The 24819-nt window shown below is 41.6% G+C and overlaps 1 protein-coding gene across 1 annotated transcript in view; it reads left to right on the forward strand.

The window, feature by feature from the left end:
* Positions 1–203: 203 nt before the first annotated feature.
* The window catches only part of SCFD2 (sec1 family domain containing 2), a 192054-nt gene continuing 167438 nt past the window's right edge, over positions 204–24819 (forward strand). Inside the window, exons 1-2 of the mRNA XM_062607120.1 lie at positions 204–993; positions 9615–9783. Of these exons, the coding sequence (XP_062463104.1) occupies positions 261–993; positions 9615–9783 (902 nt within the window). The 5' untranslated portion in view covers positions 204–260. The remainder of the gene's footprint in view (positions 994–9614; positions 9784–24819) is intronic.

The raw sequence follows: 24819 nt of genomic DNA on the forward strand, positions 1-24819 counted from the left end.
GACCGGGTAGCTGCTCAGGTGAGATCCCACAGCCCAGCCCAGCCCAGCCCAGCCACGGGAGCAAAGGCCGCACCAGCACCGTTAACCCGGCCAAGCCCCGCAAGTACCCCGCCTGACTCCCGCCGGTTCTGTCAGGGAATGCCCGCCCGCCCCTCCCGCCGGCCGGCAGCCAACCCGAGCCCGTTACGTCATTCCTCATCGCCGCTGGCGCGCCGCGCACGTGCGGTGTGTTGTGGCTGTCAGCGCTGCGTGCCGCCGCCATGGCGCTGCCGGTGCCGGAGCTGCAGCGGGTGTGCCGGCAGGCCTGGGAGCCTGTGCTTGCTAGGGCGCGCCAGGCTGTCGTCCTCCTGGACGCGGCGTCCGCTGAGGCGCTGCACTGGGGCTGCGGCGGGGCGGGAGAGCTGCTGGCGGCGGGGGCGCTGGCCGTCAGGGCGCTGGCCGCTGAGTCGGCGGCGGGGACCCGTGTCGTATTTGTGGTGAGCGGGGGGCTGCGGGGCGGCACAGCTGCTGCCGTGCGCGGTGTGCTGGGCCGGGGCGCCGTGCGGCACTGCGTGCTGGTGGCCGGCGGCGAGGAGGAGGGCAGCAGCCCGGCCGAGCTGGAGGAGACGCTGCAGCGGTGGATGGGCGAAGGTGGCCGCGCTGAGGTAGTGCTGCGGGGCCCGCCGCTCCTGGCGCCTGTTTCGGCAGAGCTGTGCCTGCTGCCCGGACTGCCGGCGCTCCTCCCGCCTCTGCCTGGCACCGGCGGGCCCGGCCCCGTTGAGGTCGGTGTGGGCGCGCTGCCCGCTGAGTTGCGGGCGGCGGTGCGGGCCCTGGTGGAGGACCTCGACGCTTTCCTCACCGCTGTGGGCCTGCGGGAGGAGAGCTTCGCCGTGGGGGCCCTCAGCAGGGTCGTTGCTGCTGAGCTGGCAAGCTATGCCCCAGCCAGGAACAGGAGGAGGATGGCCACCAGCAAGGCCTCCATCGTCTTCGTGGACAGGACGTTGGACCTCGCTGGTAAGAAATCCACTGCTGCTAGGGGCTGTCATCCCCACGGGCCCACATCTGCTCCGTCGGGAGGGTTTTATATAGTTGCAGGAGTCCTGGGAGCATGTTCAGCACCATGGCCGAGGTGGCTGCTCATATGTTCTTGTTCCCCACTGAATCATGGAAATAGTGAAGCAGAAGGCTCTGCCAGAAACAAGGGTTTGTTTCTGCACTTAACTGTGCTTTAGACTAGAGACCTTAGCAGTGCTTGTGTGTCATACCGAGGTGTGAGGGAAATGGTCTGCATGTTTCACATTGTGCCTTGTGGGTATTGTGAAGCACCGGTGTATCTACTTATAAGCCTTAGCTCTATAGTGGTGTAAATATATGTACATCTTGTATACGCTTAGCTGTTTATGTATGTCTGAAAGTGTCTCTGCATGTATATAGTTTTTATATGTTGTGCTTTACACTTGGTCTTTGAGTGAAGCAGTTGCACACAGATGGTGGTGTTAACTTGGAAAACATTATGTTTGAGTGAAAGCAATACGGAATTGTTTATAGAACACTTTCTGGGAAGCAAATGAGCGTAAGAATGAACCATATGGTAAATTTAATTCTGCCAATTAATGCAGAATTGATGCAAAAGTTAAGAAGTATAGAACGTGGTGTGAGAGTCCACTGGAAAGCTGTCAGAAGGAGAATGTTTAGTATTGTAATCAACTGTCAAGCTTGTAAGTGAGGTAAAGTCTTTCAAGCTGGTAAGATGTGACATCAAAAGGGCAGAAAGGGAAGGAGGAGTGGTTGAATGAGTCGCCAGCAGGGTGATGACCCAGGAAAAGTTTGGAATAACCATCTTTCAGAAGGAACACTAAACTCGAGTAGTAATTGATATGGGAGTAGCTGCTTTTGCTTACACCATCATATATACCTGCTGACATATACAGTGTGTGGGCCAGGTTCTGTTTTCATTACCTTTACTCAATAATTCAACAGTAATTGTAGCAGTAGTACTCAGTAATTCAGGTCATAATTTTGCCATCAAAAGCAAGTGCTTGGCACAGTTTTGCACCTGCAGCTCATCTGTTTATGAATTTTGTTCTGCCTTTTCTTTACCTCCTTAATTTTGGCTTTGTGTATCCTTGCACTGCTGTAGGACTCATAGCTCTCAACAGTGCACTGAAGGGCACCTGTGAATCTGGGTGTTTAATGTGCTGCAGGAAGATTGCTGGGAGGCCTGAAAGAGTGTGGGCTTGAAATGAAACCATGAAACGAGTGTCTGCTTAGGGTGGGAAGAAGTGAAACTGGACAAGGATTTGTGCGCTCAGGTGGTGGGAAGAATTAAACATAAGAAAGGGAACTGGAAACTGTGGGTGACAGGTTGCTGCCTGACAAGGAGACTGTTGAGGAGGCATGAAGAGAGATAGTTGGTGCCAGCTTAAATCTGGGAAGTGAAGTCTGGGATCTTGTACTCAGCAGGAGAAGGTTTTTTTGAGAAAACATCAGGGCTGTGATGGGGCAGCTTGGGGGGTGTGTGTGTGCATCAAAGCTCTTGAAGTAGGGATAAGAAATTAAAATATTAATTTTTTAGGAATATACTCTTTTAGTAGCTGCAACTGAAACCGAGATCCTCTCACGCAGCCATTCTTTTGTTACCAACAATGCTCTCCAGAATTCATTGACAGTTTCGTTGAAGCCTTCTTATGCTTTGAACGTGGTACTGTACTCTTGCTATCAAGTACAGTGCAAATTTAAGGAAGAAAGACCGAGTGTATTTCAGAAGTAAAGCACGGTAGTGCCACACAGTGAGACTTGTTTCATTGGTTTGCTAGTACTGTAAAAAGTACGTAAAAAGAACAGCATATCAGTTATCAAGAGGTGGGAAATGGAAGAATTAAGTTATACCTGAAACCTCTATTTTCTCAGGTGTATTCAGCCTTTTATGTTGTACTCTTTCCCTTGGCCTGCTACCTCTGACTTTGTTGCTTGGTCTTCACGTGAATGTGTCTGTTGAAGTTCAGCTTTAAAGTTTATAAAAGCTAAAGCTTCCTATTTGCAAGTTTCTGGCTTGGTATTGGCAACTGGGCCATTGGAATTTATTTTTTTTTTCCCAAGCTATGATATATATTTGCAAGCAGCAGTGTAAAAATAAGTTTTGGGTTTTTTTTGTGGTTTTATTTTGGTGTTGTGTTTGTGTTTTTTTTTATTATTGCTGAATTTTTGTTTGTTTTTTGGTTTGGTTTGTTTGTTTGGTTGGTGTTTGGTGGTTGTTGGTTTTTTTTTTTTTTGTCTTGTTTTATTTTGTCCAAATACCAGCTCAGTGCAGTTGAAAGTCTTTGAGGTTGACTTTGTCATTTGCAGCTCATTTCATGAAACATTTTAAATCTTCCTTCTCTAAAGATGCAAGATTTTGGATTTGATTTGTAAATGTCATAGTGACTCCTGAATCTTGTCCAGCAGGTGGGCTGCACATGTGAGAAATGATTACCTATCTATGAATTATGAGAATGCTTTCATATTCCAAGCACTTCTTTTAGAACTTGGAAGCTCATTAGGGGTAGGTGCTGGGCTACTCTGATTAAGTCAGGCTACTGCTTTGAACCAGGTGACTTTGAATCACCACCAGGCTATCAGGAAGCCAGCTGTTTTCTTACTTGAAGACCTGGATGAAATGTAGATGGTAGTTCTAGATGATTGGGTGGTGAGGCGCTGGAATGGGTTGCCCAAGGAAGTTGTGAATGGTCCATCCCTGGCGGTGCTCAAGGCCAGGCTGGACAGAGCCTTGGGTGATAAGATTTAGTGTGAGGTGTCCCTTCCCATGGCAGGGGGGTTGGAACTAGATGATCTTAAGGTCCTTTCCAACCCTAACTATTCTATGATTCTAATGGAGGTGCAACTGTTGTCTTATTTTTGGCTCACATTCCATTCTTATCTAGAGCAAATAAGGTGTTAGGCTAGAATAACAAAACAGTTTTCTGTAATACCATTTGTTTTCTAATAGTAAAAATCAAAATGTCTCAAAAGTGCCTTTTCTGGTGCTGCAATTGTAAACAACTGAACTAAGGGAAAATAGAAGTACTAAAATATTATTAACTTTCCACTTCAAAGAACACATTAAAGAAGTATTAAGTACATTTTGGTAAAGAACCTGTGGTGCCCGTGTCAAGAAACTGCATTATCTTTGTTGTGACAATTATTAAAAACAAAAAAAACAGTCACATATAAAATGGCACATTATCAAAAAAAAAAAATAAATCAGAAAGCAACTAACTGTGACTTAGCTTTCTAGTTTCCATGAAGCAAAAAATCTCTTCTGAGCTATTACTTTAAAATCTGCATTGAATACTTTGGATTCTGAATACTTTCTAGAATCTAATTTTGTGTATGTGTGTGTTCAGCATTGCTTATGCATGCTGTATTTTATGAATAAGGAAAATACTGAGTTAAGATAAACAGTTTTCCTTTTTGCCCTGTATGGCATAACATTCATCTGAGCTGTAATGGGGATCATCATCTTTTAGCCTTTGCTGCCCTCACTACAGTGGCATGGCTTCAACTGGGGATGGCATGGATACTGCCTGTTCCTGCAATGTAGGATCTTATGGATAAAGCAGTGCCCCGGTATATATTTAATATATTCATCAATGATTTAGATGAGGGAATTGAGTGTACTATCAGCAAGTTTGCTGATGACACTAAGCTGGGAGGAGTGGCTGACACGCCAGAAGGCTGTGCTGCCATCCAGCGAGACCTGGACAGGTTGGAGAGTTGGGCAGGGAATAACGGGATGAAATATAACAAGGGAAAGTGTAGAGTCCTGCATCTGGGCAGGAACAACCCCAGGTTCCAGTATAGGTGGGAACGACCTGCTAGAGAGCAGTGTAGGGGAGAGGGACCTGGGGGTCCTAGTGGACGACAGGATGACCATGAGCCAACACTGTGCTCTTGTGGCTGGCATCCTGGGATGTATTAGAAGGGCGGTGGTTAGTAGGTCGAGAGAGGTCCTCCTTCCCCTCTACTCTGCCCTGGTGAGACATCTGGAATATTGTGTCCAGTTCTGCCCCTCAGTTCAAGAAGGACAGGGAGCTGCTGGAGAGAGTCCAGCGCAGGGCAACTAAGATGATTAAGGGAGTGGAGCATCTCCCTTATGAGGAAAGACTGAGGGAGCTGGGTCTCTAGAGAAGAGGAGACTGAGGGGTGACCTTATAAGTGTCTATAAATATATAAAGGGGGAGTGTCACGAGGATGGAGCCAGGCTCTACTCAGTGGCAAACAATGATAGGACAAGGGGTAATGGGTGCAAACTGGAACACAAGAGGTTCCACTTAAACTTGACTTCTTCTCAGTGAGGGTGACGGAACACTGGAACAGGCTGCCCAGGGAGGTTGTGGAGTCTCCTTCCCTGGAGACATTCAAAACCCGCCTGGACACATTCCTGTGTAACGTTATCTAGGTGTTCCTGCTCCGGCAGGGGGATTGGACTAGGTGATCTTTTGAGGTCCCTTCCAATCTCCAGCATACTGTGATACTGTGTGATACTGTGACATGTGGTTTTATGTCCTAGGGAGACTGGAGGCTTTGTACTTCTCACTCTTGCTCACTTCTTGAATTCTGATTGTATAAAGCTTAGCTACTGGTGTTGTACCTAACCTGTATGTATGTGTAGTGCTGCTTTTGCTTGCCTGCTTACTGTTTTAAAATTCACTCCCTTTGCTTTAAAAAGCAGAATCAAACCTCCCAGATAGAGTAGTGCTCTGACAAGTGACACTGGTTAAAGTCAGAGCTGATTTTGGCACCTTAATTCCTCTTTGCTTTTCTCCTCTAATATTTGTACCCCTAGATATGTGTGCATTGTGATACCATACTGTAACCCCATGCTTCTTGCATGTGTTTCTTAGTCACCACCTTGCCAGCTTCACACCATCATGAAGTAATTTTTCCAGCCTCCCAGATTTCCCTTTTCATTTGTAAACTCATCGGTACCTTTCAGATACTGGTGTTCAAAACAGCTTGACGTGTTTCCAGTCTCTTGGTGCTTTACATTGTTTGGGATGTCGGCTGTTGTAGCTGTAGAAGATAGTGAGGTCTCACCCACTAGTATGTGCAAGTGATCTTGAAATGCAGTAGAGTGAGCAAAAGACAGGAGAATGAATAGCAGGGTGGTGCCTGTGCAGTTATGTATAGTTTTGAATAATAACCTTGTATGAGTGGTGTTTAAGGTTGATATTTCAGTGCTGTCAGTAACAGCACTTTTATCTTCCTCTAGCAATTTTTGTGTGTGTCAGTCAAAAATCACAGGAATGTTTCCCCACAGTCACGGCTGTAAACTTCGGTTTAAGTTTCTGTATCATCTCTCTCGCTGTCAGCCAGGCATCATCTTTGCCTCTCACCTGCATGCTGATTATAAAGTTTTTAGCTTTTTAGCAGATACAAAAAGCACAGTTCAGGTGCTTATCAACAAAGTGTAGCTTTTCAGTTCCTGGGAGCAACCACAGTGATGAGGAAGTTGTGACATACTTTAATTGTACTACTGCATAATCCCATTCATAGAGGTGGATGAGAATGAAGGCTAATGTAGGCCCATACATTTCTGATAAAGTCTGTTTCTGACTAATAGCTCTTTTTTGATTTTTTTGTTTTAAACTGTTTGTAATTTTCTATTTTTCATTGCATTTGTCGTGTTTCTAATTTGGAGTGCTTTACTTGTGCTTTTTTTGGTTACAGCATCTTCGAAGTTGATGCACTGGTGTATTGACGCCAAAGGAAACAAAGCCATGTTTTTTTCTTCCTTACCATCTAAGCTGAGGGCTTGAAAACATAAATACTGAGGCCTGTAGAGTATAGTAGTCCCCTTTTTATGAACCAGGCTTTGACACACTGGTATTGAAATTATTATGGTCATTTAAGGTTGTAGGCTGCAGCTGTGAGGAGTGATGGCAGCTGAAAATATTCAAGTGATGTCAACTCAATATTGCAGGTCAGGGTACAGCCTCTGCTGTGGCATGGTTTGTAAAGATTCTGCTATTCTGGGGTAGGTGCACAATTTTTTATAGTAGTTTTTTAAAGCTTCAGATGTTACATTTGTTACGGAGTCTTTGCAGAGATAAGCAAATAAACAGATTGAGTTTTGCCTGTTTATAAAGAAAACCACAGGTGGCCAAGTCAGTGAAGGGGACTTGGAAACAGGGGACTTGGAAATTACATGAGCCTTAGCAGATGCGTGCTTCTTATCTCCAAATTTACTGCTCTATGCATATGTTGCAATTGCTGTCTGTGAGAGACAGGGAATCTGTCATATTTCTCTGGCAGTGCTCTGAGGCTGCTGTGCTTGGCTGTGGGCTTCTGTGCTCCTACTGCTGGTTCTACAAGGGTTTTGGTTTTGTTTGAGTGTTTTTTTGGAGGAGGGGGAAATTGGGCTGGGTTTTTTGTGTGTGGTGCCAGCTGCGTTGAACGCTGTTGGTCATGAGAAGCTGCTGAGCAGCCAGTTGACTGTCCTCAACAGTGATGACGAGGAAGGATGTAAACCAGTCCCATAGACCCTGCTGAAGTCAGTGGAATTGAAAAGCAGCTCCCTGTGATTTCCTGTCCTAGTCTCATGAAGTTTAACTGTCTTTCAAGCATTGGTTGATTTGTGCAGTTGGTTGGAGGCAATAGTGATTTTTTTAAAACTTCAAGGAGAGTGCGTTTTTTCGATTCATTTGATGAGGCACAGCAAAAGCCATTAGCGCTGGCAGACCAGTGAGATCCTCTAAGGACTAGCAGTTGTGACTAGCAGTTGTGAGAAGGAGACCCAGATGGCACTGTCTGATCACAGAAGCAACTCTGAGACTTCCCCCATGCCAGGGAGAAAGGAGGTATGTTAATAATCAATGTGGGTTTATTTGCATTCGAGGTGTTTCCAGTTTAGCTATATGTCTTGTCTAGCTAAATGCTGCTCACATGCAGCGAGTGTGGAGAGATAGACATTGCTTCCAGTACGAGGGGGTGGAGGTTCAGAAGATTACCATCTGTTTTCCCTGTCTGTAGCTTTGTGAGTGTTGATAACTGCAGTGTGGCTGACAAGTGACTGACCTAGTAAGAAGAATGTAGGGATTTTGGAGAGCAGATGGCTTAGAGAATCGCAAAGACAACCCACCTTGTTTCATCTGCGCTTCAGTGGTCTAAATTTGGCTAGGGATGGTAGAAAGGAAAGTTGCTGTCATTCTATGACTATTACAGTCTTTGGTGAAACAAACTGGTAATTTCAATCCAGCTGAGCAGCCAGGTGTCTACATTGCAGTATGACCATGTGCTGGGCACATGTGCTTATGTGCTTTCTTTGCCTTCTGTGGATAGAGACATTGCCAGCATGGAGTTTGACTTTACTTTTCTCCTCCCTTGCTTGTCTTTCCAACTTCTACAATTCAAATACTTGATATACTATGAGGTGGTTTTAAAGCATGGATATCTGGCTGCTGTAGATTTGCCGAAGACAAACTTCTGCTTATCCAAGCGCAGTTAATAATCTGACCCCCCTAAAGTTCTTGATGTGAAGGCATTGTTTGGATCTATGGAGCATGTGAAGCTACTTCAGCTGTTGAAACAGAGCTCCTCTGTCCTTGGTAATGATGAAAAGCGAGAAGAGATGGGGTGCCACATGGACAGACTTTGATGGAGTGGGACCATAGCCTGAAAGATTATTTTGCTGCCATACAGAAGTTCCCATTCTTCTGTGAGTAAAGCCAGGAGAAGAATTCTAAGCTTACCACTGTTTTCCAAGCCCTGTGGTTATAGCTGAAAAACAGCTAAAGTGGCAGAATAAAAATACATTCAAGTTGTTCCTGACTTAAAGGCAATAAGGTTTCTGGTCCCCCTCTGCAACTTTTTCATATGTAGTATGTCATGGTTTTCTGCTTTGGCTTGCCTCATAGTCTTAATATTTTGTAAGTTGATTGTAGCGCCTATGTTGAGAGTTTGTGATGGAAAGAGCATTGGTGTTTGAAATCAGGAGACTTGAAGAGACTGTGCCAACTGGAATTTGGAGTTGCTCTTGGAACATGGTCAAATTGACATTTTATACTATGTAATTTGATTTGGTTTAGTTATTTTGTGCTGGTTTTACTTGAGCTGCCCTCAGTCAGTGTGGAAATGATGATCTTGGTGGTGGCATGTTGCTGATATTTGTTTATTTTAATATTATGCTAGCTATGTATGCAACTTGCATACAGCCCTTTTGAGCCCAGGCCTGTTAATTTAGGTAGAAAAGTGTAGCTTGCATGTAAGTATTTATATATAAATGTTTACTTGATTTTTAAAATAAACATTGACGATCTTGTTTAACAACTTTCTTATGCAAGGACAAATACTCTGCATGTTTAAGTACAAAGTCATTGAATATCTAACAGCTGTTAAGCTAAGTCAAATTCATACTTTTTAAATGAATCTTTCTCAAATGTTATCAATACTTTAACTTCAGACATTCCAGAAAAATAAGTTTTACTTTTGTAACAAAGTATCTTTGAAAAACTTAATGTGGTCTTGATGCTATGGCTACCAGTGTCCTTCTCCTCAAAAAAAATGTGGTTATTGTTTAGTTCTCGGTTCCTTCAGAGTGGTTGCTTTTTCCTTCTAGTTGTGTATCTGACAGTTTTGGAGTCTTTTTTTCCCCCTAGGGGCAGTTGGTCATCATGGCGACAATCTTGCAGAGAAGATACTTTCTGTGCTTCCCAAACTTCCTGGCCACAAGACTGATGTGATGGTTAACATGGTGGAACTTACAGCACTGCGGACTGCAGATGAAACTTGCAGTATTATAGCACCTGGCTGCCTAGCACAACCAAAGTAAACATTCTTTTCTTCTTTCGTGTTTTAAGATGTTGAACATGTTTGTTATTTCTTTGTGGGGAGAAAAAAAAAAAGAGCAGAGAACAAGTCTTTTCTTTGGAAAAGAAGGAAAAGAAAAATCAAGCTTACAGCAAAACTCCATCTGGTCCTAATTTTGCTGGAATATGATCATCTATATGTGTACATTAAGTGAGCAGGCCAGATAAGATGCCCAGAAGTGAGAGATTCTCAGGACCTTTTTAGATATGGGTTGTTTAAATTGCTTTAGCTTACTGTCCTAGAAATCAGTACAGATTAATCACCAAGAATTCTTACTTGTAACATTTCTTTTTCTGCCGAAGTAACAGATCATACAAGCAGGTAGGTCTTAAATATGGCTTTCTTTTCCCATAAGCTTTTTTATAATTACAAAGTGAGCTGCATGCTGAATTCTTGCTAGAGTACCCATTAATTTAAGGTTATATTCCTATTTTCAAACACAGTACCTGTGGAGAATGATAATTAGGCGCAAATTTAGGTATACCAGCATGAGAGCCTGACTTTTGCTTAAACCTAAAAGCAGTAACTTTGAATGATTGTACTTAGCTATATATAATTTGTAGCTAAGGCTTTGCTTGTAAAATACATCAGATTTGATGTTTCACTTTCTAAATTTAATTGTCAGAACTGAAACTTTCCTGATGCTTCTGTTACCATGCAGAAACCAGGAAATGCACCAGGTGCTGGTTTTGCTCCACAAAAAAAATTTACTCAGCAGTGCAGTAGAAATTTTGCTGTAATGTTCCCCCATATATTAGTAAAGGATTTTTCAAGATGGGCTATCTAATGTAGTTCATGTTCTTCTGTTTTGACTCCATTTGGTGCTTCACACCTGCACTCTGTGCCCTCTTCTTCCCTCCTCCTCCCCTTCCCCGCCTTCCCTCTCCCCAGAGGTTTCACAGAAGACTTTCCAACATATGGTCTTTATTTTCTGGGAGCCTCCAGATCCTTTGTCATCTTCCATCTCCCACATGTGCTGTAACTGGGTCCAGTTTCTAGGTTTCATGTTGCACAACTCTCTTCTTCCTTACAAGTTGGAGAGGAAATGTTTCCTCATATAGGTGGATTCAATTGTGAGTTGCTGCTGGGGTGACTAACCTAAATAAAATTTGCTCTGGTTTTCTTCTCATTGGCTGCTTTCCAGCTGATCTCTGAAGTAGAAGTGAGATGTCCTTAAGGTCTGTCTGCACAGCAAAATGGAAAGGTGATTGCCCACGGTAGACATGCTGTAGTGTGGTAGCTGTTGCTTGTGCTAATTTTGCGTAGCTACCAGAAGTAAGAAAACTTTTGTGAGCGTGGGCTAGAATAGAGATATTTATTGCCCTGAGATGGTTTACCTGTGCTACCACTCCATTATTCCTAACGTTATTGACACTGAGGAGACTAAAGCTGATACTAATAATGCCTTCCTATGCCACAGTTATGACTTTGCCGATATATTCATGTTTTTAGGAACAGCCAGCAGAGATTTATTGTGTCATAAGGTGGCTAATAGTATATATACTGAGGTTTGTTTGTTTGCCCATCTGCTAGCTAGTGGGAAGGTGTTCTCTGTTAACAGTACAATTGAACTTAACATAATTTGCAAAGCCTCCCATGGACACAGGTGGTTAAAGTACAAGACTTGGCTGAAAGGTGCAAGTGCAGCAAAGTTGGATGACAGCAGCTGGTACCTGGTACCAAGGCAGTGGTGTCATTTCCACAGCAGTCTATAACAGCTTCCCCAGAATACCTTACCTCTGCAAAGTTATGTTATAGATTCTGTTACACTGGAAGTCATAAAGAACAGATGAGGCAAATTTTCATTTAAATAGACTTTGTCTTGCCTAGGAGCAGAGTAGAGGGACTAGATGACTCTCAGAATCTCTCCTGTGGTCATTGTTCATGAGTGAAGCAGCATCTCGTGCCTGACAATAGTCTCTACACTCCAAAGAATGTAGCTCTGTGATGTTCATCCCTGCATCTTTTGCTTTTTCTGCAACTACATAATCATTAGAAATAATTTCTAATTTAAAATAGGCATTTCCTAGCCAGCTTAAGTCAGTTGCTGAAGAGTACTAGAAATCATCATGGTGTCTGAACGGATGGGTGAAGGTGGTAGTTTCCATTCTGTTCAACAGGACTCTGTTCTTAGTGTTGAATTATAGATGTCAGAATTAATCTCTTTGCTCATGTAACATGGTTGAAGTTCTTCTGAAGTACTGAAATGAATGTAAAATTCCCACTAGTAAGTTTCCATGTAAGAAGTTCCATAGGATGCTTTCAGTTCTTCATCAGCATGGTTATTGCCATTGGTAGCTGGCTCAGAAGGGTTTCTTATAATTGAAAACTTAGTCTTGATTTATATTTGTAAATGATGCACGATTTGTAAATGATGCACAACAAGGACTGTTCCTCTGCTTGTAAATTTCTTGTTTACTTTGGTGAGTGAAAGTGCCAGCACCTTTCCTAGAGACAGGACCAGCAACTTCAGTTACACCCAAATAGAATGTGTGGGAGCTCTTTTATGTGAAACTTCGTGATCAGACTGTGGCATTTCACAGGCTTACATACTCTGAATATTTTTCAAATGCTTTCATTATTTTCTCTCAAGTAATATTTGACCATGTTGTGGTGTGGGGAGAGAGAGAGCTCTGCTCCTTCCACACAGCTTGCTATATTTAACTTCTCTTATGGAATGCCTCTCCAGCAGTAACATCTGGGCTCAGTTACAGAGTTAGCAAACAGAATTAATGAATAATTTATAGCTGGTGTGGTGAAATAAAGCAGGGTTCTTTTTTCAAATCTAAGGAAATAATGGGCTGCTTTAGAGATTTAGATGAAAATGTAAATGCCATGTGCTGCTTAAGTTACTGTACTCTGAAGGTGCTCTCTTCATAAGGAAGGGAATTTCTTTAAAAAAAATGTCATCTATTCTAGAGTTCTTAACTTCATTGGTGTTAGTAGCTTCACAATTACTGTGGAGCAATTGTTTGCACTGCTGTAGTCACTGACGTTGCTGCTCCAGTGTGAATGCTCTGAGAATTGTGTGAAAATACTTCTTTCATTTTTATATACAGCTGGAGATACGTATATATATATGAAACTGTTTATAGACTTAAAACTAAATGCATCCACTCTTGATCAGAATTGTTGGTTTCTGATTAAGTAAAGCAGTAGCCACCCAGTCCTTCCAAACAAATGATGCATAACAGAAGTGGAAATTGTAGTGGAAAGCTTATGGCAGAGGTAATTTTAAAAAACCTATATTGATTGCAGCTCTCTTGCAGTTCTTTGTATTTTGATAACCCTCAGAGTGTTTTTTGGATTACTTCCTCCAAATTTCAGCTTCTGATTTTAAGTGTGCATACAGTAGCTTCTAGGAGCTGTCTGCCTGGATGATCATCAGGCTCTCCATGTTTGTGACCAATCCATCCTGTCCATTTTATAACGTTTTGGCCACTTTTGTTTTTAAGATTGGTATTTTATAATGTGGAAGTATCCTGCTGTCAGTAATGGGTTTATCTTGATGGAGGTTTATCTTCTGCTGTTTTCTAACTCTTGCACGCTGGGAGGTGTGTGGAGGTCCCATGGTTCTCTGGAGCCCCAAATGTGGGTTCAGATGCCCACATCCTGGCCACAGATCTGTGGGATGTGAGAACAAGAAGTACTGTTATGTGATGCTGAGCTGTGGGCAACTGGAAAAAATACGTATGTTTCCTCTTTTTTAATCTGTTCTTTTATTACTCAGAAACACTTTTGATGTGCTCTCATATTTTGCTGAATAAACTAAATATGCAGTTTGTTTACATGCACTTCAAGAACTCACTGAATAGAGATTTGCCCATTTTTTCCACTCTTGCTTCCTTTTTTCAATCTTTGGAGTCTGCAAGCTTCTTGGAATTCAGTGTAGTGTTAGAATCTCAGAAAAAGACAAGATTTTTATTTAATATATGTATGTACTTAATGCAATATTCAAAGAACCATTGGGTTCTTACAGCAAGTATTTTTCCATAAAGATGAAAATTCTAACATAACACACTTCATGTTTGGGCTGCTACGCCTAAAGCAATTCACTGAGCAATATAGCAGAGGTGTCTGGGCACTTGTGACAAGCAGATGGAGCCACTAAATCATCTGGATTTGCATTGGTGGGAAAAATAACAAGTTCAGAACGAAGTGATCATGTTGATGGGTGTGATGCAGAAAGCATAGATACGCAGACCAGATGTTTAAATTTGTCATTCTCAAAATCTTTCCTTAGGTCCTTGTATGAGAGGTGGAAAAATAGGTGTGCTGAGGGGAGTTGGTTAAAAGTCAGAGCATTCCTGGAGATGTAATAGTAAGATTTCAATGTCTCATGTTAATGGCAGTTGAAAATACATACTTCTCCTAATCCTTGTTAGTTTTCAAGTTGTTTTTCCTATTTTGGGCTGATTAGTACTTTTGTTTACAAGTGCTAAAGCTGTTACAGTTTGGATGGGGAAGAAAGCACCACTCTGGTCGCATCTTTGTTCTTGTGCATGTCATAACGATGGTGCACTCTCCTGGTGCTGATGGGACTTGGACAACCTTGAGTGTAGAGAAGAGCCATGAAGTAAGGGGACTTGTATTCCAGTCCTGGCTCTGTCTGCTTGCAGCATGATCTTGGACAGGTCACCTACTTTCTGATCCTTCTTCCTCTTGAGTTCTTATCCAAGGAACTTGTGTTTTTTTTTTTTAACCAGGGAGTTTCCCAGGATACAAGTTTGCAGATGACATGGGAGAAGATCCTGGGGCTTTTTGTCTTTGGGAGGTTACAAATGATCAAAAGCAGGATCTCCATTTGTCCTTTCTTTAGTGCCATGACCTTTCAGCACTTACTGCAGTGCTTTGTTGCACTGGGGAGAGGAAACTGTTTTGAGGTGTATCCTCCCAGCCCCCTTTCTTGTGAGCTGGTGGGACAGCAGTTCCAATGATCCCTGTAAAAACACATCACTGCAGTATTCTTTGAACAATCACATATATGATACAAATTTAAAATGAAATATTGTTTGTGCTTGTATGGCAAACAAGAGCATCAAGAACTAAAACTGGAGAGGAGATTAAAGTTTCCTTTAAGCTGGGTAATAGACCTTTTTGAATAGTTGATTCTGTTCTTTTGATAATTTTTTTTAACTGGGGACCAAGCATCTGAAGGATATCTGTGATGTTTTCCTTAACACTGAATTAATTACAAACTCAGCTTTGGGGGGATGGTTCTTGGAACTTTGTGGTATTTTCAGTTTTCTTTTTTAAATATTTCCTTTAAGCCTGCTGTAGAAGTTAATTAAAAAAAATCAAAAAAACTCAACCTACAGCTCTTTTGCATGCATGTGTTTATAAAAGCTCATAATAAGAAAGTAATTTGGAGCAGTGTTTGGGACTTAAATGAGCTAGGAATTTATGGCATAAATTAGAGTAATTTTTCTTTCTGGAATGTTAATATTAAGAGGAAACATTAATACTACATTAAGAAAATCCGGATGACACGACTAGATTGCTTCACATCCACTGAGAGTCTTGCAGAGGAGGAAGGGTAAACCAAAACAGTGGATGGTAAGGCTCTTTCAGACGGGGGAGAGGAATAGCTGTGCACTGTAAACCGCGTTAAGAGCTGTTCCCGTACGCTGGATGGTGGTTCAGCAGCAGCACGATACTGCCCGGGCTCCCAGCCTGTCCTGCTTCTGGGGTGCTCCTCCGGCTTTTCTGCTGCTGGAGGCTTCCCCCTGCCGGGAGCTCCGTGCTCCTGCTCTGCCAGGACCCAGCCTCCTGCCTCTGCGGCAATGCCCTGGTGGGCTCTGCTCTGAAGGATTGCTTTAAACCTAAACTTACACCTTTTCCCCCCTCCCCCCGACAACCCCCCACCCCAAACCCAAGCAACCGAACAAAAGCCACCATTCCTTTGCACCCTTTTCCTGCCTGCCTTTCTGAACAAGGTGAGCAGCCTTTACAGAGAAAAGGAGGTCTTAACAGCAGTATTTATGAAAAGCAGGCATCGCATTGCATTAAAAAAGACTGAAATTTTCCTTCAATGACAGCAATGACAACAAGAAATTACAGCTTCTTAGACTCATGCTGTGCCATGAGTTCAAGAGTCTGCTTTCAGAAAGATGAATTGGGTTTTATATGGTTTTTCTGTTGCCTTTTTCTGTTTGATTTTGCCTCTTCAGGAATCCAACCAGGAGATGCTTCTCTAAGCAGTGAATGGGGCAGTAGGAATGCCCCAGACACAGCATCCCAGCACTGCCACCACATTGCTGGATTCGCAGTCTTCCTGCTCATTACTTGATTTTACTTTATGGGCTCAGAGCAGAGTGCTGAATCGAGGCCTATTCAGAATTGCCTTATTGTTTGAAAGTTCTCAAGGCATCTTCTGGTTGGGAATAACAGCCACGGCTGTATCAGCTTCTGGGGTTTGTCACTCAAGACAAGCTTTCCAGGAGAGGCTTTCTGCTCAGTTTCAAACCAGCCTGAATCAAATGAACGTAATTGACTGTTGCCACAGGATAAGATGAACAAGCTGATAAGATTTATTATATCTTACAATAAATGTGTATATTTGCCCAGATCCTTTCAACACGGGACCTCCCTGAAATGGAAAAAAGGAAGGGGTGAGAGGGGTGTGCAGAGGGTGGAAAATTCTGGGAAGAGGTCAGAGCTTTGGGCTTGCCTGCACTGTGTAACATACAGCACTGTGGAAGACCTTGCCGCTGCTCTGTGAAATCCTGGTTTGCAGCAGTAGTGGGTTTGCTGAAGTAACTGGTAGATGAATTGCATTAGGGTTCTTCATCTGACCAGGTTCCTGTGTAATAGGTGCTGTGTTGGGTTTTCTTTTTTTTCCTCAATTGCTATGGCAGGCCTCAAAAGCCTTAGAAGTTTTCTTCTAGATAAGAGGAAGCTTGAAGCTTATTTTCCTTGAGATAAAGAATGAATTGGGCTGACAAGCTCTTGGCATTAGTTGGCTGTTCTTCCTTGTCTGTTCCTCTCAGCCCACAAAAAGGACTTCTGGCAATGTGGGAAGCTGGACTGCTCAAGAATTCATTCCTTGTGCTTTGAGGATGTGTAACTGCGCTGTTTGGGCTACCCAGGCTTAGTAATGAAAGTTTTCAGCCAGAATTCATTTTTCTTCCTGGGCCCTCTGACACTCACATAGTCATCCTCAGGGCAAGGATCAGGAGGTTCGAGATGCCATCACCTGTAGAACCTACTGATTGAAAATAGCAAAATCCAGAACCCTCCATGCTTAATTTTTTGAAGACACATTTTTTGTTCTTTTGTATTTATATTATTTTCAATACAATCTCTGTATGAGTACTGTCAGCAAGTCCCAAGTTTCTGACTTTTTCCTTTGCCCATGGAAAGACACAATAAATTTGAGCATTACCCCAATGTTGTCCAGCCATCCGAGTCTCTGAGTACTTGTACCTTCAGCTGGTTAGCACAGCATGGTAATTTAGTGTTTGTAGGAACATTCAGGGAGTACAGTCCCTCAACTAGTTTATCTTCTGACTGCTCCCTTGTTAGAATTGCTCTCAGTTCTGCAGGTACATTCCTTGCAAGATGTAAAGGACAAACCTGTCTGATTAACTGTTGGAAAGAGTAGCCACTGTTTGCAGTCGGGACATAAAAGGAAGAGCTTTGGGGCCCTGTATTTTTGGCTGTCTGAAGCGTTTCTTCTAAAACTGACCTAAAAATGCTTTTCTTGTTACGTTAATGTTTTTGTTTGTGAATTTTGCAAGTTTCTTTTTTCCCCGTGTGAGTTTGTAAACTGCATTTCTCTTGGTGTCGCCGCAGTGAGCTGGTTTCCTGCAGATGCGTTCAGAGTTTAATAGCAGCATAAACTGTGTGTCTGTTTAAGCAGACTTTATGAATCTCCAAAGAGAGCTCAGATCTTTCTTGTGTTATAGTACAATCTCCCAGTAGCTGTTGCTTTGGTTGATGTTGTGAGATTTTTCTAAGAGTAGCTCTCACTCTGCTTGGTCGACTGCCTTCAAGTTTGCCTCCTGAATGACCTCAACAATCAGCTTTTAAAATGCAGTGATACGCGTTGGCCTTACTACACACTACGGAATTACTTGTTTGCTGTTCAGCCGCGGTGTCAGAACAGGGTGACTAATTGACCTGGAGGGGTGTTCTAGTTTATCATTTTCATACTACACAGTAAGCCTGCTGTATCTTAGAATGCAGAAAAATGTGCCATTGATAGGCTGATGAGAAGAACAAATGACAGCTGCTCTTTTGGATGACAGATCAATGTTTTGGGAAGGAAACAGTATTATCTGTTGGCAACAGGTTTGGTTGCAAGTTTTGACTATATGATTTGGATTCTTTCATGATTCCAAATTTAATATGAAATGGGAATCAAAGCTTACACAGGCTAAAATTTATGTGAAGTCAGCTCATTACCTGGCAGAGCTTAAAGATGCTTTTACTCTGGAAAGTAGGCAGAATCTGTGTATGGAGAAATACTTTTTTATTTTTGTACAGCTAAATACTTGCAGAACAGTTGATTCTGCTTTTTTTATAATTGATCCAGAAATCTACCTGCCTCTTCTGTTATTTAGCATGGATAAATAATAGTTAGCATTCTCTGTGTTATTTAGATGGCAGATCTTTGGATTCTAATTCATAATGCCTCACTTCACTGCTCACCTCTCTTTGCACATCTTGTTTTCCTGAATTGTAGCAGTGAGATGCAGAAATGAGTTTTGCTGCTTTACAGCTGCTCACAGTTTCAAAAATGGTAGGGAAAATCGACCAAACCAAGCCAGTTTTTGTACCCTGATGAACTGCATCCCAGAAGTGGTGCTCCTGCAGGTTCTGGATGACTGTGCTACACCACATACCACTTCATTTCTATAGATCGTGAATGTATTTTCTAAAATGGTGTTCAACTGGAAAAGATTCCCATTCGCTGTGGGAGAGAAGAGTTTTATGACCTTACCTAAATCTCTCCATGACTATACTACTTATTTAAATAAGCAGCCAGGAAAAGAAATCCATATTGAACCATTTTTAAATACTGGAAACAGCCGCAGAGCACATGCTGAATGTGTAAGATGCACGTGGATGCTTGAGCTCCAGCTCCCCCTTAGGAGAAGGAAATTAACCTTGATAGACAAAGCTGCAGTTCTTATTAGTGACATGGGAATATGCCGTGGCCTCAAACACACTTTGCACAAGTCAGAAAATACCATCAATGAAACACTTGGTTTGGTGGTAGTGAGGGAATATGGAGGAAGGGAACTAGGCCGCACCAAACGGACTTCTTATTCAAGCCCTTTTTAGGAAGAGGATGCAGCATTAATATTGAATAAATATAAAAAGTCACCAAAAATCTAGAGATTTTGGATTAGGACAAAATTCTGCTCCCCTTACTCATTCTGTGGTAGGCAGAAGTGCATCAGGGAGGTGCTGTGAGAAGATACCCAGAACATGGGGTATATATGCAGTGTAGACAGAAGTCCTTATCTCATTCTCTATGACAGATCAACCAGAGCATGGAAATGATTATAAAAATGAAAGCCTGAGATCGGAACTTTATTCTTTCTGAATAGCTGTTGGTTTGGTTTTGAAAGCTAGAATTGGCCATATTAGGTTTGCATGAGATCTGAAGAAGCTAGGGGCTCTAGGTTTGCATCAAAGCTATGACAAATATGCTACTTTGAAGTAAGAAAGGGGAATAAGGAAGGTATGCAGGGCTAAGCCCTCAAGTTGATCAAAGTTTGCTTAGATCGTGCTAACCAGGATGATGAACATACTAGCTGGGAATACGGCCCTGCATGTTCAAACAACATGTCTTTAAGATATCAGGTCTGCTTCAGGTTACTTTTTACTATTTATTTTGGGTCTCCAGCTCTCTGTTTGAACACTCGTTCTCAACTCATAAAGAGAGTATCTTTGACTGTTTTAACTCGACTATGCCATAAGAGTTAATAAGCAATGATTTTTGTGGTAATCAAGTCAGTTACGGAAAGTATCGTCTGTCTTTCTGTGATGAAGACATATTCTTCTACGTAAGCCCTTAAAATGGCCTAGTCAAGAGGTTGCATCAGTAACTTAAGGCTTTAGGCCAGCAAATCAGGGTGGGAGGTCAAAGGAGACTACCAAATAGTGGCCTTGTAAATCAAAAACATTGAGGAGAGGGAATTCCTGGCATTCCATGGTATCTGGGTTTATTTTTTTACATTTCTCTAATAAGAAAAGCACACTTCAGATGTGTTCTTGGTAGATGTTTTCACTTGTCTCATCTATCTCCGCTGCCAAATGTAACCCAAAATATATTGGTTTTACATGCCTTGAGGACATCTATTGGATAACTAACCAGTGCATCTGTAAAAGTGAACTTGGCAGTCCAGTGCAATCCCTGAATGTAGATTCAATTGTCAGCACCTCATTACTAACTCCTTTCATTGAAATAATTTTTATTAAAGTAACCTTATGCAATAGCTTTAAAGCACAGAACAGAATGCTCTAAAGTAACCTATTATGTTACATGTAGTATTCCAAAGCAATATGTATGTTGTAAGGATCAGACTTTATTTTTAGCATAATTCATTTGCTTTGTCCAAGAAATAAGTTAAAGTCCCTGACAAGTAATTCTTTAATATACATATTTTAAAAGAGCAGTTTGGCAAGGATTTTGATATACCTTGTAGTGTACAAAATCCTACCCAGAAGCTTTCAATTAACTTGATTCATACAGTAACTTGGTCTGGTATTCTGTGTAAGCTGTCCTGCAGCTTGTAGGAATGAAACATTTTACAGAAGCATTTCATTGGACTAAAAGGCAGCCAGTTGAAACTCAGGGCTAAATGATGGTTATGAATATTACAAAGTTTAAGAAATTATTTGCATGCACTTTTTTCCTTTGCTCCTGCAGGGTTTGGCTACTGTTAGAAGAGAAAAAGTGAATTTTGGGGTAATGCTGAAATGATTAAGGTCTGCTTTATTACAGTGACCAAAAGGGCTCTGACATACCTGGGAAGCCTATCAGCATCAAGCCCTCCCTTTGCCTTGTGAAGTACTGTATATCCACATCTGTTAATTGGAGAACAGGGTAGGTCAGGTCACAATAAGCAATTCTGCTTCCAGCGGAAAGAAGTTCACTTTTCCATGATTTTCAGTGATTTTTCTTTTGTTTGTCTTGAAGGAAGGAAACCAGCTCTAGTGTTCATCTGGATGGTCAGCTGGTTTGTTTCCAGCAGTGTTTGGTTTGTTATTTGGATCAGCCTGCCTTTAATTGTTGCTCTGGGATTTAAAGATCAGGTGTTGCTTCTGCTTTTGAATGGTGGTGGAAAGCTGGAGTAACTGGGTTGTTCTTTTTGTTTGTTTTATTTGTTTGGTTGGTTGGTTTGTTTTGGTTTTTGTTTGTTCTGTTTTGTTTTGTTTTGGGTTTTTTCTTTTTTTTTTTTTTTTAAACCCAAACAACAGCAACAAACCCTGTGCTTGGCAATGACTTCACATGCTATTGCAGGCTTTGCATCTCCCCTTTCTGCAGGAGCCCCTTTGAGAAATCTTTGAAGACTTCAAAGAATGTATTACTGGGGTGGCAGGGGAGAGAGGGGAGGGGGCAGGAGCACGACAAGAAAAGGAAGGAGCATTCCTAGACCTGGTCCCATGCTGAGTCAATGCAGGGGAGCTTAGTCCTGAATACCTGGCAAGAAGTGACAGCGCTACCCTGTATTTGGAACCGAGACTTGTTTCTGCAAGTCCAAGTGTGATGCATAGCTATCCACTGAGTGCTCCAGGGCCAGCATACATGTTTAACAGCTCCTTTAATCCTCCTGTTTGAATAATGGGAAAGCTTTAGAGTAGCTAAATCTTCTGTGGCCTGTAATAAAGGCTCTTCTGCAGAGGTGGCTCGTGTGATGCTATTGCAAAAAGGAGGGAACACTCCCAGCTTGTTAATGGATAAAAATGATAACACTGTATTATGTGTTGTTAAATAAAGTAACAGATAGGAGTTAGAGGAAGGAGAGAGTTAAAATGGTTTGAGGCGTGCTGGCCACATCTTGGAACTGGGACTCTCTGCACAGTTGATAGTTGATCTGCTTTTCTCTTTGCACAGAACACGTTCAAAATCTGGTATGTGTACAAGATAGAGTTTAGTGGGATTTAATACTTCAAGGGTCAGTAAAATTTAAACATCAGTCAGCTTCTGTCAAAACCAGCTCTAACTGTGTAAGATGCATCTTGCTTGCTCTCCTCTCTCAGTAATCTGCCAGCTCCCTCTGCTTAGGGTGTCAGCAGAAAGGGTTAAAACCCTGTTTGGTAAGTACAATTGCTGTAGATCAAAAAGAAGAAGCCTTAAAAAAGATTAATAAAATCCCTGGTTTATTGGTACACTTGACTTCTAGCAAAGCTTTTGAGATAATCCAAGTTTAAAAGAGACACACTGAAATTAATATATTTGAAGTCAACCAGAGGCATTTGGTTCTAGGATAATAGTCATGCAAAATTACAGACTTCAGAGGATCTTGAAGCTGATAAGTAACTGTCATAAAAGGACTTCAGGCAGAGATGATGATCTATTTCTTGGTGCAATTGCCAGGCATGGCTTCTGTTTCAGGGCTGTTTGCATGACTGATGCTTCCCTCTCACCCATGCTTCAGCCTGGTGTGAAACAACAGTTCTGTGTGGATTCCTTTTCCTACACCCCTTACTTTCCTGTATGTGCCTTTGTTTCCATGAGACTTGCCTCAGGGTAACATCTCCCGTCATTACAGAAGAAAACATGTTGCAGTCTGCACAGTAGTCATCTAATGGTGTGAAACATCACTGGTAGTCTGTTTTGTAGACTGTGGATAGAGCTGGCTTCAGTAATGTATTTAGGGAGAGCCTGGTCCTTTGCCATTCATGCTTGTGGTGTTGCTTCTTCCAGTAGTTCAGCAGGAGCAGCCTTACTTGTTTAGAGGAACTTTGGTATATTGGTCAGTAATGCATTCAGAGTTCTAATAATTTTGTATTTTGCAGACAAGGTGTTAGGGAATTAAGCGCCAGTTCTCTTTTTCACAGGGTGGTTTGGAGAAGATGGAGAGTCCTGATCCAAGGACTTTCTCCCTGCAATGTCAGCCTCTTCTGCTTGCTTAGTTTATTTTACAGATTTTGATGTACTGCATTTGGATGCCACAGCACATGTAGGGGACAACAATTTAGATATATGTATTTTACCTCTGATGTCACAAATACAAAATAAAACCTGGTTTATTTGCACGTAGAGCTTTGATAGTGTCGGCATGGGTCATCTGCAGAGGGATAACCATGTGAGATGTAAGGCCAGGAGTTGCAGAGATTTTGGTTGATGTTTGGTCCCAAGTAGACCCTTCTTGATCCTGAGGTATTTGTAAGGCTTTCATGTGCTCTCAGTGCTGCTGATCAGCAGCTTATACATGTAATGTAACACACCTCTGCTGTAGGTTAACAACAGCAAACAATGAAGATTTAGGTTATGGGGTTTATGCCGCTTGTGGCAGCAGTAAGGTATTTATACAATATTACAATTTTTTTGTTATATATTTACACCATCTGTGGAATGTTTGATGAATATTTTTCTACTAATTTTGTTCTGATTAGGTAGTGTTTTCTACAAAGCCATAGTTAGTAAATTTTAAGATTACTCTATAAAAGGAATTACTAGTCATTCTGTCAATCCTCCAAATTAAGTTTTGGTTCAATATGGAGTTTATCTTCTTATCTCTTCTATTACTAAGAAAGAATTAAAAAAAAAAGAGTGTAGTTTAAGGAAACTGCCTTCATGTTTCACAGCATATAATGCAGTTGAATACTCCCATATTATATTGCTTCCGTATGTTTCACCTTTGGTTGACCTTGAAGTTTACAGGTTCAAGTGGATATTCATGATCTTGGGAATAGCTAAAATAAGCAGAACACAAAGGTGATGAGAACTTGTAGCTCCCCAAGTTATTCATTGGACTGTATAGTTTTGCTTTTAATACAGGAAAATGCTGTGTTGACGGTCTGTAATCGGATGAAACGATGTAGAAATGCTCTTTCTCTGAAAGATTTTTGAATGTGACAGTACCAGTTCAAATATATATATATAGTAAATTCTATTGCAAAAAGCTCTTTTTAAGATTTTTTTCACTAGGCAACTATTCTAATATTAAGCTGATACAGAAATTCCTATTACAGGTATAGAGTAAGAGTATTTATAAATTAGTTTTTCTTTTCAGATAATCTGCGTGTGCATGTGTGCATTTGTGCCAATTTTTGTTATGGTAAAATACAATCCACAGATTATTTTTCTGCTATCTTGAGTTGTTTTTGTATTTTGGTTTAATGCATACTGGTGTCATTGGTTTACACTATTACTCTTTGATTCTGGAAGCAGCAATGAGTGGAGTTGCATTACTTTTCAATAACATCATTCCATGAGCAGCTGCATTGTCTCATGTATGTGATTATTAGCAAGTAAAGTTGTTCTGTGTCATGGATGCTGAAGTGTAGATGTTAAACTTTTTGGCTTTCTGAGGCCAAAAACCTTCTTGCGTGTGTATCACAGCATATGTATGTATAAATACATCTATATTTAGATCAGCTTGAAACACGACTGTGGTTAGGATGCTTGTCCTTGCAAGTTTACATGATGCTTGTACTGAGGAAATGTTTGATAAAACTAAAGACGGTGGGTTTGGCAAGTGACGAACCTGCTTCAGATGGTGGTTGACCACAGTCATTAGACTTTTGTACATTTTTGATTTTGTAAGGATGACCATCTGTAAAGTAGATATATGAATGAGCTAGGAAAGACAAGTTTCTCTTTATTTTTTATTAAAAAAAAAAAAAGGCAAAACATTGAATGCTGTGTTGCCATTCACTTTTCTTTGGAGGATTTTTTTCCCTCTTTTAAATCAATTCCTGATGTGAGCTGAATCCTTGCCAACCTTTTGCTAATTAATTCGTAAATTTTACTGTAATTCAGTTCACCCGTGGACCAAAAATATGTCAGATTTTAAGAGTCTGATTTACGGT

Source organism: Pezoporus occidentalis, unplaced genomic scaffold, assembly GCF_034315485.1.
Source record: "Pezoporus occidentalis ecotype Australia unplaced genomic scaffold, CSIRO_AGI_Poc_V1 ctg1, whole genome shotgun sequence".
NCBI lineage: Eukaryota > Metazoa > Chordata > Aves > Psittaciformes > Psittacidae > Pezoporus > Pezoporus occidentalis.